The sequence below is a fragment of the Thermobia domestica genome, chromosome 10 (genome assembly GCF_964235325.1).
Source record: "Thermobia domestica chromosome 10, izTheDome1.hap1.1, whole genome shotgun sequence".
NCBI classification, from domain to species: Eukaryota; Metazoa; Arthropoda; class Insecta; order Zygentoma; family Lepismatidae; genus Thermobia; species Thermobia domestica.
In genome coordinates this window covers 247,019,729-247,037,913 of record NC_137463.1, presented here as the reverse complement: position 1 = coordinate 247,037,913, position 18,185 = coordinate 247,019,729, and the positions used below count along the sequence as shown (strand labels likewise).

The following is an 18,185-nucleotide window of genomic DNA, read 5'->3' as shown; positions in this document are numbered from 1 at the left end:
AGTCTTTACGAAAGATGGAGAAATTATTTGAGAAAATAAGTTCACTGTCGTTCACAGATTCATTGAGCCACGATTCAGTCACTGCAAGGCAATCCAGTTCCATTATCTCGCCTAGGTTGATTGAGCATTCGAGTAATTTGTTTTTAATGCTACGAACATTCTGGTAATAAATATTAAAAGCACTGGTGGAGTCTGGACCAGATGGACCAGGGTTTATGTGAATATCACCACAAAGCAAGAGAAGATAAAAGAGAATGAGGTACTGTTTTCTTGTTTTTGAATCATACCTTGTCACACAGTCACTGGTAGTTCCTCTGTCACTTTCAGTAGAAGCTAGGAAAGCACATGGCGGTCTCTTGGTATGCAAGCAGCAGCAATGTAATGGAAGGATCTTTTACTGCACTTCATTCCGTGTTTCATTGGCAACACTACACTTGGGAAAGTCACAGCACCGAAGAAACATGACGACACCAGAACACGCACCCAAACACCACACACAACCACCAAATAAAAAGGTAAAAAATAAGAGCACCACTTTGCATCGACCTGGAGCCAGACGCCATCTTAACTCTCTTGAGTTATGTGGAGTAAAAAATCATGCCAAATAACTAGTGAGTAAAGGAAAGGAAAGTTATGTAGCTGGTTTGCTATACACAGAGCATCGACGGCGACCATTCTATCTGTTCTATTGCCATTACTTATTTCAAGTATATACCTATTGTAGATGAAAACGATCAACTTTTGTTAGCCCAGCAACAGTGGTTTATTGTGCTGTTTTCCAAATTTGTGAGCGAAAGTTCCGGTATCCTATCTTGATTCCTATTATTATATGACTTGTTGATCTGATTTAATTAAAAATGTTGCTTTATTCTAATAACTTTTCTGCTTTTTTTCCCCTTCCCGTACAAATTGTTAGAAGTTAATGTACTGTTTCCCAGTCGATTTTGCCCACATTAAAATAGCCTATGAAATTACCATTAATTTGTTGTTAATTAGTAAGAACTTAATCAATCACAATAATCTATAAAATTCTTCAACACAACATTGAAAGTGGAAAAATTATCCAACAGGATATAGATTATTTCGATATTTCGTAATGATATTTCGAACGGATTATTTAATTAAGGAACGAAAATGCTACAAAATTAAAATGGCCAGTCTTTCTATTTTAGCCAGGACAGTCCCTTTCTTAAACCACTGTTCCACTTTCTTCTTATTCTCAAGACACACACACACACTGATTCGGTCGCACGTCAGTATATAGAAAAAATATATATACTGACGTGCCACCAAATTAGGCACACCTGACTGAAGTTTTCGTATTGGGACGCTCACATATACGTTGCCCCGATTACTTGCATTGGATGTATAAATAACCAGGACCTGTAGCTGCAAGACACAATAGTCGTGACAAGCGAAATGGAAAAAGTATGGTATGTGACATAGAAATGTTCAACTCAGGGTAGATTGTTGATGCTTGACGAATAGGGCATTACATTTCAGAGATTGCAAATCAACTGAAGTTTTCGTGTGCCACAATTGCAAGCGTGTGCCGAGATTATACAAATACAAGGAAGATATCCGGAAACCGATCACACTGCAAAGGTCAGTACGCCATTAATGAACCTGGACTGCGGCGGATGAGCCCTATCTTATGAACCAATATAGGCCAGACCTTGTCGCAAATCACATCCCACCTGAATGAAGGTTCCATCTGGTGTGTTAGTACATGAACAGTTCAACATACGTTGTATTGCCATGACTTCAGAAGCAGCAGAGCGACCCGAGTGCCCCTGCTCAGAGGCCATCATCTGACTGAACGCCTTGCACGGGCTCGAAGGCACAGGTATTGGACCATGGAACAGTGGAAACGGGTAGCCTAGAACGATGATTCCCTATTGTGGTTGCATCGCACCAATAGGAGATCCCGAATCTGGCGACAACAGCATGAAACCATGGATCCCGCAAGTCAGGTTGGCACGTGCAAGGTGGTGGGGGTCTATTATGGCCTAGGGTGTCTTTAGTTGGGCGTCATTGGAACCATTAGTTCACGTAAGAGGTTCCTGAATGCCAACCTGTATATGGACATCTTGAGGGACCTTATACACCTTCTCTGTCCATGGTTTATCATACCAACAGGATGGTTATTTTGCAGTAAGACAACTGTCCAGCCCAGGCCCCGGATTGTGTTTAATCACAATTGAGTGGGAGCGGTTTGAGGAACATTCTACCGATTTCCAGTCAGTCCAGATTTGAGTTTAATGGAACATTTGTGGGATGTCGAGGAAAGAATAGTACTAAGTAAACAGCCTCCACCAGTAAACATGAACCAGCTGTGGAGGACACATAACTTGCAATACTTTCAGATAATGCCTAGAAGCTTGTGGAGTTATTACCTCGCCTTGTCGCTGTATTACCTATATACACAGGGCCGGATCCAGGATTTTCTGACGGGGTGCTACAACTACATTTGAATTAAATTTGGATGCTTTCAATACTTTCAATGCCTTTAGGCAACTATGGTGAAAATGAGGAATACTGTTTTAGTTGCTGAATCTTTTCTTTCAACCTTCAGGAAGTCGACCTAAACTATTGCTTTTGAAATACTTCTTTTCTTTTGAACCCCAAACAGAAACATGATGATATCAAGCAGTGCTTAAAGTGACATCAGGTGAGGTGAAACAAATATGGAACAAATATGACCATTTAGAGTAGTAATTTCGACATAACCTTAAAGAGCATCTCTACTCCTGATAGTTTTGCACCATTTTTGACGTGAAAATCGATAGGAAGAAAGAAAGAGAGGACTAATATGTAAATGTTTTACTCCCCAGTATCATCAGCCTAGTATTCAATGAATATTGTTTTCCGTTGTATGACATTGTATTCCACTAGTATTTAATAATTCTTTCCAATCTCATTTCTATTTTCCAAAGCTTCTTCTGGTCTCGTCTCATCTCGTGATTTCTTATAATTGTGAATACAGAAGTGCAGACAATATGAAAAGAATAATTTTGATTTTTTTTTTTTAAAGTCTTGTCAATACCGGAGGCGGATCCCGGTTAAACATCTTAGGCGAGTGGTAAGATAGTTAGATTTTTTTTCTGAGGAAGTGGAATTGCTCTCCGAAATGTTGAAAAAAATTAAGAGCATAAATTCTGTAATTGAATAGAGTGAGAGGAAATTGTTATTAAGTTTCGAAGCAGCAGCAACGAAATATTTGATAGTACAAACATATTTGTTGACTCAATGCTAACATCGTATTTATTTCTGTGTAGACCGTGTTGTCTTCTGCACGCAAATTACAATTTAAATCAGTTATTTTTACCGGTATGCCATACCAGCAACTTTTCGAACTTTCGGATGCATAACCGGCTCATGCCGCCTCAGTTTAAGCACTGGTACTAAGTTTCGAAAAGTGTTGCTATTTTCACAGCTAGGTTGTCACTCAAAGATTTTATTTAATTTAATTTTCATTTTTACAACGAAGGAGTGTGTGTATGAGCACTGGTATCCAATTTCTATGACAGAAGTTATGTAATAAGATTAATTTAGCTATATTAAAAGAAAGTGCAAACTACATTTGTTCTTTCTTTCTATTTTTTTTTTACTTTTCCTCCACTTTCTTACAAAAAAAAAAAAAAAAAACGGACAAATACACTCAGCCAACAATGGTTACAAACTATCCTACTTTGAATAGACATATTCACATTCACTCACCCACCCACACACACACAGTATTCCTTTTGTATTGGTTTATTTGTGAAGAACAAAGAAAAACGTAAGCATTTAAATTGGTCAATCGTCAGAGCGAGAATTTCCCTAGATTTTCACGTTTTATCTAAAACGTCCCTTTTTGCTAAATTTATCTACGAAATTTATCTAGGTTAGGGAAATTTCTCTCAAACTACAAACACTGCCTGGAAAACAGGTCACAAATCCTTTCTTCTTCTTCTTCTTCTTCTTCTTTCTTTCTTTCTTGCTTAACATTTAAAATGAATCGCTTCGGTTTAGTAATCTTTTAACTTGACATAAGTAAAAAACATTATTTATAAAATCATATTATTGATTATTAGATGAAGTTCGGGTATTATGGAATACAATTTTTGTTTCGCTTGTAACTCAGTTAATATTTGCACATTGAAACACAAAGAAAAACAAGTATACGCCTTACACATTTGGCTTTATTTATGCGTATCTTGATAAAAAAAAGTTTCGTCATAGGGATGGGCAAAATCTATAATTTGTGAAGAAACCACTTTGGAGGGTAATATGAAATACTCGGGTAATATGGAATACAAATGCTATATAGAAAAGAAATGAGTTGAGTTGATTTTTAGTTTAGCGTCCCGTTCAGCAGCGAGGCTATATGAGACGTGGACCTACTGATTAACGTGGAATCCGAACCACATGAGTTCCCGCCGGGAATCGAACCCAGGTCTCCCACGCCAAAGGCGCGTAGAAAAGAAATGAGTTTTCTGTTGAACATACAATGAATACAGTGACAATATATGAAAATTCTGAATCCCAAGCCATAACTGAATGTGATTACTTGCAAAAGTCATAAATATAATACTCTGCTTCAGGATCGGCACAGTCATTTTGTGCTCACATTAAACATGATGAACACTGGACCCAAGCTCACTTCTTGTATCATCAGAAAATTTGCTGTAATAAAAAGTACGCTTAGCATTGTTCTCATCATAAATGTATGTTTAATTGCCCAATACCGATAGATATTTTTGTAATCGGAATACCATACGGAATACGGAATACCATGCTTTCCTTGCGAGTATTCCATATTGCCCTCCACGCCAGCTTGGAAACGAAAGAGCTGTTAAACGCATTTGAAGGCGTATAGGATAATGGCGCTTATCACACTACCACCCTCTATATCAGACGTCATAGTAAACAAAGAATTGTTCTATTACATTTCAATAGGAAAATACAGGTTGTGAAACACTTACCTGTAAAAATTTTTACGAATAAGAAATCAGATTTTCACGTCTACCAACACAACGAATGGCACAATCACAAGGAGACTGATTGTAGAGCATCATGAGAACGTGAGGTAGTAGCTTCTTTCCTCTCCGCTTGGAAGTAACACATCACAGGCGAGATAATGAGGTATTCCATATTATCGGACTATTCCATAATACCCGAACTTCCTCTATTTATAGTGCATAAAAAATCATTGAACTCAACTAAATTAATTCGTAAATTAAGGGGCTAATTGAGACTTCTAACTTACCTTAACAGTTAAGTTGGTTGGATAATAAAAGAATGCATACTTCAATTCACAGTTATTATTTTATTTTCTCCACGATATGTAATTTCACTCTTTTAATAGCAATACAATGAAATACAAAAAAGAAGATACAATTTCAACCATTATCTTTACTATAAAAGCGAATTTATTTTTATTTTTATTTTCTATATCTACTCCTTGTATTGGAAGACTCCTTTTGCACAATAGAGCACACACAAAAGATACAGTTGATCCTTTTTCCTCAAAAATTGGGGCGAACTGGTTTCTTTGAGAGCAAGGGCGCCCATCAAGGGGGCAAGGCCGGGCTCTCGCTCCCCTCTAGAGGAAATTGTACTTCAGAATATCGAAAATCCAATAGAATTTTTACATTAGTTACAGCAAAATTTGGAACTATTTTTGAAACGTCGCTTATACTTGCCCCCCCTTGGAAACAACAACATGGGCGCACTTGTTTGTGAGGATATTTTTTTTACAGCACCAAACATTGTTGCAATACAGGGTGATTCAAAATGAATAACGGGGTTTTAAGGCTTTGTTCTTATTTATTACATTTAACGTTAATTATAAATAATTCATTAAATGAAAAAGCGTCTCAGTTTTTACTACAAGTGTTCAATGTGAGCATCATTCATTACATTTCACACCAGGGACGTACGCAGGGGAGACCTGGGGGTCCGGACCCCCCCGAAATTTTGACTTTTTTAAAATTTAGCCTAATTTTAGGGGCAATTTTAGGAATTTTAATATAAAATACCTTCATATTTAGTTTGGACCCCCGGAAATAAATTCCTGGGTACGCTACTGTTTCACACAATGAGTCGATACGCGAGAAAGACTCATAAACTTTCCGCTGCGATATGGCACAAAACACATTCAATTTAGGGGAGTCTCGTTGCAACTGTGTAATCTCATGGGGATTTGCTAACCCACAGATGCGAACATTATGAATGTTCACATTGCCGTTTAGGTGAAATGTCGATTCTTCACTGAAAATGACCCGATCCAGAAAAATCTTCATCGTCACGGAGCAACATTTCATTTACAAAGTTAGCATGTAACCCGCTCTGTGTAGGCTTTAGAGCTTATAAGAACTGCAAACGATAAGGACGTAGAGGTAAGCATCTCCTTAAAATTCTTCACACAGACGGTTGCATTGTAATTACAGATTCAGTTCTTGCAAAATGTAAAACACAAAAAGTTTCCCTGCTTACTAGTCGCCATCTTTGCTACTAGCACTTTCTAACAGTAGACAGAGGAAACAGTGCCTGCGCATGTATTCGTATAAAACTGTTTGAGCTGTTATTTCATTTGATGTATAATTTATTAATTGTAATAAATACTAGAAAGCCTAAAAGCTCTGAATTCTTTTTGAAACACCCTGTATTACCCAACTACGAAACACAACTCATTTTCTCGTAGTTCATTGATTAAATTTTAACGTCCTTTTTTATAGTGTATTTATCAGTTTACTTTTCTGTTTGTTTGTTTGTTATTTGCAACTTAAATTACTTTCACTTCCATACTAATTAGAACTGTAATATTTTATGTAAATACGTAGAATGGATGACAATATTATATTTTCATGTGGTTTTCGAGCTACTTTACCGCTTTTCTACTATAAATATGCACTGCCAAAGTTAAGTTAATTAAGCATTAGTACAATAGATGGCAGAGTGGTTCAGAATCTTTACGTGGCGCCATTAACGGAAAAGATGGGAACTATTAAGTTTCACAAGAAACCATATAGGCCTAGGCTAATACGACGAGATGTCCCGATTTATTCGACACAGTTCTTCCTTTTTTTTTTTTTTTTTGTCCTAGTCCCAACTTTATTTTCAGCTATAATTGGGACGCGAAAATTTTCCTCTTTTTTTTTTCTTAAATAGTGAATCACTTGATTTTATAAAGTCATTGTTCAAGTTCAAATTCAAGTTTTTTTCTTACGAAACTTGGAAAGTTCGTTCCTTACATATAATTTAAATCATCGCATATGTAAAATTTGTTGGGAGCATTAAACCTAATATTGTTGAAACACAAATACTATAACTATTCTGTGGTGGTGGCACATTTCTTGAAAATGACATCTTTCGGTTTATTTCCCAAGCTTATACGTCATTTGGAATAAGGGAGACGATGATTAAATCAAGTGAAGATGGAATAATTGGTGGAAGGCGAAAGTAGGAGGAAAAGGGAAAACCCCGAGAAAACCCACGGACACAATTTTGTTCACCACAAACTTACTTGGGCGGAAATCGAACAAGGGGCCCCACATACTAGAGATAAGCACTCTCCCGCTTAACCACTGTGCCACCGTGAACAACGATTATCATAGATTATTAATTACATGGGAGACCAGGGTTAGATTTCTGGCACGAGTTCACGTGGTTCGGACCTCACGTTAAACTGCAGGTCCATGTTTCATGTAGCCTCGCTGCTGAAAAATCAATCAAATTATTCATTACAGATGGACAAACACCGTGTGAGTGGGTTTTCTCAGGATTCTTCCGTTTCCTCATACTTTCTTCATTCCACCATTTCATTTATTTTCATCATCATCGTTTCCTGTAGGCGTGGGACGTAAAACTGAAAGATTTAATTTTCATTTCAATTAGAAGATAGGCTGTCAAATTGCACGAGAAAAATGAAACCTATCTTGAAACCTATTCTATATTATCTCCAAAAACAGTGATAAATTTGCTTTGTAGCATTTTCTACGTAAATGGCACGAAAACTGAGCAGTAAATATCCTTAACTTTGGTACCAAGACTTTTTCTTCGGTTTCAGATTATAAGTAGACCTATTTCTTACAGAGACCAACATGTACATGGGTTTCCTTTAAATTCACCTTTATCCTTTTACTTATACACAGGGTGGCCCAAAAGTAGGTATACACCCCTATATTGATCAAGTATAACATTCTAGCTTATAGGTTTATTTGTTTCGGGTGTTCCCAACTTAAGATATAAGTAAAAAGACATTAAGAACAAATAATAAAGAAACTAAGTCTACCTGATGGATAACAATAAGAAATGATATAAAAAGCAATCAGTTGACTGTATACCTACTTTTGGGCCACCCTGTATAATAATTTCTTCTATAATTGTTCTTCTCCATTTATCATCTGTTTACTTCAGTCTAAATGGCATAATAGTACGAGTAGAATAATTCTGAATCCAAATATTTCATGGGTATCCTGGTTCGATTTCCGGAGTGAGGTCATGTGGTTCGGACGCCACGTTAAGCTGTAAGTTCACGTCTCGAACAGCCTCGGTGCTGAAAGTGACGCTAGTGTAACTCCAGTCCAATTGACCTACCAAAGCTTTAATTTATTTCAATGTTAATCACAAGAAAATTATGTAATTCAAGATTACGCTGAAACTTAATTTACCATTGCCTTTTAATTTATGTTTTGTTCACACTAATGCTCCTTTCAACGCTTCTGGCTTTGTCAATTATATTCCCGGTAAATTTATAACATTACTCGTTTTAAGGAACAGCTCTCTTTGCAGATAATGTTCTTCGTTATAGCTGTTGAAGATGAAATACATTTGTGTTGTGCAGTATTTAAGAGGCCTAATCAATGCGAAATTAAAATACCGCTAATTTTACAGTAATTATGTGATATCTTAAAATAGATAAGAGATAATCGAAATGTGGAACAAGAGCTCCCTAGACAAGATTATTTTGCATGAGGTACCGTTATCACGAGTCATCCAGTGGTTTTCCATTTGCAGCCATTTTAAAATACGATAATAAATGCCGAGTATCTAAATGGCTGGAAATCGAAAGCAGATAAGTGAGTCGTGATAACGATATCTCATGTAAAATAATATTGTCTAGCAAGCTCTTGATCCACTTTTCGATTATATTTTATCTATTTGAAGATATCACATAATTACTGTAAAATTAGCTGTATTTTAATTTCGCCATGATGGGGTCTTTTAAAAATATATAAATAAATTTCGATAAAGAGAAAAGTTTTTATTAGTTTGATCAACACATTAATTTCCTTGAAATTAATATTTCTTCTCTTTATTCGGAAAGGTCTTTCGGTCTTATTAAATACTGTATTACACTGTAACAGAACAGTTTAAAATTAAACAACTGAAACTTTTTATCGAGTGCAGCTACCTATTGTTTTTCTTGCCATTATTTCGATTTTTCTGAAATGCAGTAATTAAATTAACTCTATCTATAAATTCCTACTAAGTAATGCGTTCCTGTTAAATAAATACTGCAATTCATAAAATAATACTAATTTACATACACTGTAAAAAAATGAGGTGTTGAAACAACACAAAATGACTACCACTTTAGCGTGTTACTTGTGTGTTAATTCAGCACCAAGCACATCGCCTTCCGAACATATCAAAAATAACTCATTACTACCTGAGAGAATTTGCATTGGCATTTATCGTTTAATATGAGCAAAGCTTTGCGATATATATTTGACATTTATGCCAAGTAACTAATAATGTTCTATGTTTTTTGTAATCGGTCTCAATAATAATTGTTGTAAACCTGTGAATCGTCTGACAACAGTTCTGCCATCTTCTGTTCATATGTGCTAAGACACAAGAATAACAGATAAAGAAAATAGATGGAAGCATTGCTATCTTTGAAACTGTTTTCAGATGATTCACAAGTTTACAACAATATTATTGTGACCGATTACAGAAAGCATAGAATGTTATTAGTCACTTGCATAAATGCGAAATATATTTCGCAAAGCTTTGCTCATACCAAACAATAAAAACCAATGCAAATACTCACAGCCAGTATCGAGGTATTTCTGATATGCTCTGAAGGCAATGTGCTTGGTGTTGAATTGACACACAAGTAACACGCTAAAGTGGTAGTCATTTTGTGTTGTTTCAACCAGTTCTATGTATAACGAAACCAGCCCGCCCCTTGTTTGGTCCAGTTATTCAAAATTACAATTAAACTTACGTATTGACAAGGCACATGTTTTTCTGTTTTATGATGCTCACTTTGGTTTGAATATTTTCTTTGGATTTCTTATCCAAGAAGTACTGGAGTCACCCTTCTTTGGTCTGAGCACAGGTGAAGAGGGACAACTCCTTGAACCAGAGTCCATTTGATGGTTGGTTCCACTAGATTCATTGTCTCGACTAGAAGGTCCTGGGTTCGCTCCAGAAGCAGCACCACTACCACTTGCACTGCCACTAAGATGCAAGTCCACTATAAGACTTTGTCTGCACAACGTTGAAACAGCATGCATTTTGTCCTTTCTTCTCATCTTAACTTTTCGAAATTTGGAAAGAAAACCGAACTTAGACGAGAAAAGTTGAGATTTGCTTCCATGAGAAGAGGATGCCGCAGTACCCCTGTCCGGTGAAGGTGTACATTCTGTGGATGTAAGACGCCTATATGCAACTTGATCCAAATTAATCATTCCAGCACTTGCTGATTTAATGAGTCCCTCTTTTAACATAAGAACATCATCGTAACTTGATTCACTACCAATACTAACTTGACTCAGCCTACTCCTGGCGCCATCTTCTCCATATGATTCCCGTTTAGAATCAGACTCGGTACCTGATGAATGTATTTCCGCACGGGAACACCCAGCAGCCGGTCCTGAGCTCTCAGTCCTTCTCAATACTAAGTCAGGTGACAATTCTGGTCTCGACGCCTTCTCTCCAGCCCAACTTTGGCCACAAGGTCCTCTTGACAAGAATTCCTCTTTGGCCTTCTGAATTCTTAAGGCTCGGAGTTTTGATGGAGGACTGGTTTCTCTACGCATTTCAATTGGAGATTTTGACATTGGTGGTTTCTCTCGGTATGACTGAAGAGTTTTGTCAATGGATTCATCCAAAGGTAGAATAGCTTTCTTAGGTTCATCTTCTGGTTTCTTGTTATCAGATTCTTCCTTGCTCGCGCAGCTTGATGTGCTTGGACTAGGAACACTCTCAATATTCTCTTGCGTTGCCTTTGTTAACTGATCCCCTTTGATGGAACCAGCACTAGATGACTTCAAAATTCCAAGAAATGAAGAGGGCTTAAGTGTGCTTACAGCTGACTTGATGATTCCTGCGCTAGCTGATTTCTGTACACAAGATCCCATTACACCTTCTGGTTCTTGAGATTTTCCGCTGCTCTTGTCTCTACCCATTTGAAGAGCTTTTCTGACTTCCTCCTGGTATTTCTCCATTTGCGCTCTGACTCCAAACCCATACGAGTCCTTTCTTTCGGCAACAGGTGATCTCCACGCTGGAGATCTTGAGGGAGACCGAATTTCCGGTGAACAGTTAGCTGCTTCTTCATTAAGTTTTTGATTATAGCGGGCAATCATTAATTTCACACTAGGGGCAGCTTCTTTGGAAGCAATTCTGAAGAAATCTCTTCGGCTTGGGGTTGGAGATGGTTGTGGAAAGGGTGGAAGACCACAGGCAGAAGAGGGAGAAATGGGACTTTCAGGAATTGTTCCTGAAGGTTTTGGTTTAGCACTTTTTGCTGTATCTTCATTTGTTACACTGGCACCATCTGGAGGGCAACTGATGACTTCTTTCTTCTCCGTAGATATTCCTGTTTCCTTGTCAGTAAATTTTGCACCTTTAGATTCACCACATGAAAATTTAGACCGAGGTAATGGTGGCGTGTGCAACACGACGTTAGGATCTATGTCCTTTCGTGGAAAAGCAGGCGATGCGGACTGCGAATCACGTGTTCTACTATTTCTTCTCCAGGGGACTACGCTTTTAGGAGACGAAGAACCATTAGTCTGAAATACTGAATCAGCACTAATTTTTCTCCTCCAAGGCGGAGACATATCGGCACTTTTTACATCTTGTTTGTCCGTTTCAGCCTCAACGACGTAACTAATAACAGACGAAGTCTTACCTTTACTATCTCGACGAACAGGGGAAAAGATTTTACGAGTGGTAGGAACAAATATGTTCACTGGATTCTGCGACACTGCTACACAATTCACGGCTTCACTTTCGGATATTTCATCTGTCTCATTTTTAGGATTATCCACACAATCACTTTCACTCAATGAACTCTTCGTTTTTGCTTTCGTGTCTGCACTGTCTTTCCCGGGTACCTTACCTCGTTCATGGGATACCGGTTTGCGCTCACTGTATGCGATATGAGTATCTGAGATACGTCGTAATTTCAAATCGTCTGAACCTGTAGGTTTTATATGCAGTATTGTCGTTGAAAAATCGTTGGAATCACCTACACTGCTAGATGTTGGTATTTCCAGTTTTGCGTCTGGAACTTCCTGGACATCGCTTGAAGAATCTGTTCGCTTTCTCCTCCATGGCGCGTGGTTATTATTACTGTTGTTATTAGGTACAGCAGTATTGTTAGAATTATTTTCTTCAGTTTTAAGATCGGAAGTATCAGACTGTTTTAAAGGGAAACGCAGTGTTACTTCCACATTTCGCTTACTTTCACTATCTTCTTCGTGATGGTCATCGTGAATGGAACTTGGGTCTTCCTCGCTAGAAGCAACACTTGGGGATCGTGTCCTTTCAGACGCTGGTGTCGAAATCGCGTCCGATGATTTTCGTCTTGGTTTCAACGTAAACACCACAACATCTTCACCATCATCATTTGCAACGTTCTTAGCTTCACTGTCTTGTTCATCCTCAACTTCACTCTCTGATGATTTGTCACTTTCATTTTCCGATGATCCCTCTCCTAAATCTAATTCATCGTCATCTTCTTCATCTCGATCATCTTCATCTTCCGAGGACGATGCTGGTGACATCATGGGACAATATTCTTCCTGAACGTGTTTAGAAGATTCTTCACTGCCCCGTTCTTCTGGTTGTTGCTGCTCTTCCTGTGTGACAGATGGTTTACTGTCCCTTTTCCAGAATCTTGGTGTTATGGTGACACAAGTGACTGGAGAGTCGTCTCTGTGTATTCTATCTTCTTGCTGAAGTTCTTCGGGTTCTGACTTTCCACTCTTGGGTGTTCTGGATCTTGGTAAGACGTTGGTAATTTTTGCATCTGTTTGACTCAGATCTTCCGAATTTCCTTCTCCTGTTGTAGAAGACTGTAAAAAATAAACATAAGATACATTATTTTAAATATTACATTTTATAATACTTAAAAGTGGGCACGCTCTAATAGAGCAAATAACCTTTGAACAAAAACAGTTTACAATGTGGACATTCTGACCTGTTCCCCGAGACAGGGGCGGATCAAAGATCCTAAGCACTAAGCACTTAAAATATTTTGGAGCCCTTATATATATGTAATTCAAAATACAAACAATAAGAAACCTTAAAAATAATTTTATTTTTCAAAATTAAAAAAAACACTAATATGGAAAATAATACTTTTTGTATACTTCTAGTTTAATTATATTTGATCAGTTCTTTCTTTTTGCCAAGTCTTTGATCATATCCTGGCTCATTACTATTATCTATCAATAGGGTGACACTAAGCAATTTTGACAAGGGACCAGTGTTTCTTCTAGACATATTTTTTTGGGGGCACTGTCCCCCGGAACTCTAATAGTGCCAACCGGAGGAGACCAAAATAATACGTTTATAATATAAAAATAAATAGAATTGTACCAGCAGTGTCCTTCCTAAATACTAACTGTGCCCCCCGGAACATTTTTTCTGAAAGAACGGCTCCGAGGGACTATAATTTCTATAATATTTCATTTTTATAGTTCAATTCAGTATAATATGTGATATTTATTATAACACCGACACAAGGCAAGCATATTTTTTTAAAAAAAAACTGGTTTTAGCAGCTTGTTATCAGCAATGAAAAAGCTAGTTCCATCAACCACATGGGAATTTCATAATACTTTGCCTGGCATTAATTTTAAAGCTGGGTTTTCCTCCTTTTGGATCAAAAGATCCAATATATTTTAATCAAAAAATTTCTTGTACGCCTTATATCTGGAGAACTACACACAGTGTAAAACCTAAAATATCACTTAACTCAGAATGATATGCTTATTTCGTAGAAAATACGAAAACACGATTTAGGTACCGTTCAAAAATGTTGTGGCCCCTGATCCAAAAACTAGTTATTGGACAAGATCGCAATCTTTTGATGCATTTTTGAATCATACCTAAAATTCTTGGCCAAGATCACAATCTTTTAATCCTTTTTTTTTTTTTTTGATCATTGCTAAAGTTTTTGTAAAAATGTTTTTAGTAATGTATGCGATATTACCAGTTCCTAATCACTATAAACAAATAATCACATTAATTATTACAATCAATAATAGATTTACCAGGGGTGCTATAATTACCACATTTTATTATGCTATGGGGCAATTATAGCAACGTTCTCTTTTAGCAAAAATACAAAATTTGTTGTTTGTATCATCCTCCGTAAAATTTTAATGACGCAGTTTAGAAGAATGACATTCTCTTGTGCGTACTCGTGCATTAGTCTATATGATTCTGAAACTTGTCATAAGCACACCGAAAAAAGTCACCTAATCTAGAACTAACATTAGTCCGTTTCTATAATAATAGATGGCGTTTCACAGGTAACATGTGAGCAAATAACACATCATCGCTGACACACAACCATTCAGTTTAACAGGTCTGGTAGTCAGGACTGAATGTGCTAGCCGGTTTTGTCATAACAGCTCAAGGTTTTTTCAAAGTAAATAGTGCAAGAGAATGGCAAAAAAAAAAAGTGTCCATGGATAAATGAAGTTGCCCGACTTGTTTGTGTATGAAATCGAACTCTTCAACGTGTCTACAAAGTATGTTCTAACACACATGTAAACTAAAAATAGCGTCAGAACTGTGGGCGCAAAAATATCCTAACTCAAGAGACACCACTGACTAGTTTCACGTCTGGTGAAGGAAAATCATTTTCAAACACAACAACAAATGCAGCATTCTGTGAATTTAAGTTCGTCCCAACCAATTTCTGAAAGAAATGTTGAGAAGAGAACTTCACAGGCCACTGCACACTAAAGAGTATAAAAATGTGCAACTTCGATAGCACCAAGATCATATATACTGAACTGTACAAAACATGTGGGGTGGTCTCTAATGACTGTCCTTTTTGTGTGTATTCCAATAAGGTATTTCATATGCATTGTGCAGAGTGTGCGGTTTAAGATGAAGAAAGTGTAAGGCTATTTTCCGTGCCATCAACAGCATGCTTAATTGAATATTTTCAATGACTACACATTCCCGTTTTCTCAATCTGCTCATCATGAACATGCAGTGAACACTTTCCTATCTTCCAAGATGATAACTGCTTTATTTATAATCATCAAACGGTTTGTACATGATTTGAGGAACATTCAGATACTTTGCTGCATCTCGCCTGGCCTGCAAATTCTCCAGATTTAATTTCCAGGCTGTGGGACTATTTAGTTCAGTGGATGAAACGTAGAAATAGTCATCCCCGTATTAGCGAGAATTATAAGATTTCCTGTTGAGCGAGTTGACTCACAAAGATGTAATATATCTAAAACATTTTATAAAATCACTCAAAAACAATATACTCAAATAGCCAGCCCAGAGATGGTGTTACCCGGTATTAGGCAGTTCTACAAGTTTTGACTATTTTATCTTGTCTGTTATGTACATTTTCAGCTTTAAAATACATAGATATATTAATTAATACAAAATACTGTAGACCTATATCCACTTACTTTTTGTTTTTCTTCTTCTGTACTGGTTTTTTGTTGTTGGTGAAGTTGACTGTCGCTTGTTGCTGGCGCATCTGCAAGAAAATGGAGGGTAAAATAGATTTGAAAAAATATTTTAAACTCTTACTCTTGAAGAGCACACATGCAAGTGAGTGAAATATATTTATTAAGTTGCTTCAACGGTTGATCTTATTAGAGTTGAAACATATTTGTTTATTAATGGTATTTTAACGGTTGATCTTATTTAGAGCTGAAACATATTTGTTTATTAATGCTGATTTAACGTCGGTCTTATTTAGAGCTGAAACATAATTGTTTATTAATCTGACTTAACGTTGGACTTATTTAGAGCTGAAACGTAATTGTTTATTAATGCTGATTTATCGTTGGTCTTATTTAGAGCTGAAACGTAATTGTTTATTAATGCTGATTCAACGTTGTTCTTATTTAGAGCTGAAAATTATTTGTTTATTAATAGTATTTCAGCGATAATTTTATCAGAGCTGAAATGTGTTTGTTTATTAATGGAATCTCAAAGGTTCATTTATCATTTACAGACAAATATAACATACATAGAATATAACAATAAAAGTTCATTTTATGTTGATACTTTATTCCTATTAATAATAATAATAATAATAATAATAATAATAATAATAATAATAATAATAATAATAATAATAAAATTAATAATAATAATAATACAGGGTGATTTTTTAAAACTAGCGGATTTCATTTGGATCTAGAATTTTCAACTGAAGTCCGATTTTCATGCGGTTTATGGCGAATGATCAAGGAAGGATGAGAGATTTACGGAACTATGTTTATTGGTTGAAATTCATTCCTGGTAATATTCGCCACGCCTCAAGAAAAACTGCAAATATTTGCTAATGTACCTTACAATCGGAATGAGGTGCGATGTGGTGTGGAGATTTGAGTTTTCTTTGTTAGACGGTAACCTCGCCAAGGTCAGTAAGTAACAGGAAACTGGGCCGTTGTATTTGGAATTGTGCTGTACAGTTCTGTGTTGCTGTGTGAGTATGATAAGAACACTGTGTACTCTTTGGATCATCATGAGTTTATCTTTAAAAGATTTTGGAGAACGGAATCTGTTGTTGCTATGCAAAGAGCAGTTATAAACAAATTTACTTCACGTTCTGTCCCATACAGGAAAGTAATATGGTGGCTAGTGAATAAATTAGAAGAAACAGAATCGCTTTTGGGTGAGACAGGGAAGCATTGGACCCCGCAAGGCGATTGTTGTAGAAGATATCAATCATCGACTTCTTAGGTCGCCCAAGAAGTCTCTCCGTTGTTTGTTGCAAGAAACCGGCTATAGCTTTCAACATGTGATGCATGAGTGTTAACACTAACACTTAATTTGTATTTTCACTAATACTTAATTTATATTCTACAATTTTGCTTCAAATACCCAAAACCTCATTCCAATTGTAAGGTACATTTGGTGAATATTTGCTATTTTTCTTGAGGCGTGGTCAATATTACCCCGGATGAATTTAAACTAGTAAATGTAGTCCAATAAATCTACCATTCTTCCTTAATTATTTGCCGAAAACAGCATAAAAATCGGATTTCAGTTAGAAATTATATACCCAAATGAAATCCGTGAGTATTTTAAAAAAAAATCGTCCCATAAGAAAGCATAGGGTAAAATTCCTCAATGGAATTGGGGACCTGAATTCAAAACTTTACCAAGTGCACTTGTTTTCGTATTTTTAATTTTATCATTATCATTATTATTATTATTATTATTATTATTATTATTATTATTATTATTATTATTATTATTATTATTATTATTATTATTATATTCGTCAATATTTATGTTCCAAGGGCTATTCACTTGCATAATATTACAAACTAAGTCCAACTCAAAATCTTATTTTTAATACAAAATAATTTCAGCTGAACAGAGTAATATTTCAAGTCAATCATACATGGACTTGGGAAGTTACTCACAATTCATTTGCAAGATTTAAAATATTTTTGTACTCAGGCAAGTCACATCGATGCAATGGAAAACTTTAATAACTGAGAAAAAATATTCGTCTATAATGTTTCATTTGACTTTAGTTGCAAACAATGAAAACAACAAAGCTAGTCTCCTCTCGGTCATTTAATAACAATATTATGGAACTCTTTTGCCCGCCTTTTGAATATTCTTTTAGCTGTTTGATTCCGTACATTTTTATAACCTACGTAATATCACAACAGCACGAAAATCACCACAATAACTCAATAATATTATAACACAACACAGTGGCTGGCGTCTTT

General features: G+C 36.2%; 1 protein-coding gene across 1 annotated transcript in view; it reads right to left on the bottom strand.

Moving 5' to 3' along the window:
- Positions 1-5,291: 5,291 nt before the first annotated feature.
- Positions 5,292-18,185, bottom strand: part of LOC145663147 (uncharacterized) — a 217,869-nt gene continuing 204,975 nt past the window's right edge. The window contains exons 14-15 of the mRNA XM_081729469.1: positions 15,894-15,964; positions 5,292-13,301 (exon numbers count right to left, since the gene is read on the bottom strand). Of these exons, the coding sequence (XP_081585595.1) occupies positions 10,257-13,301; positions 15,894-15,964 (3,116 nt within the window). The 3' untranslated portion in view covers positions 5,292-10,256. The remainder of the gene's footprint in view (positions 13,302-15,893; positions 15,965-18,185) is intronic.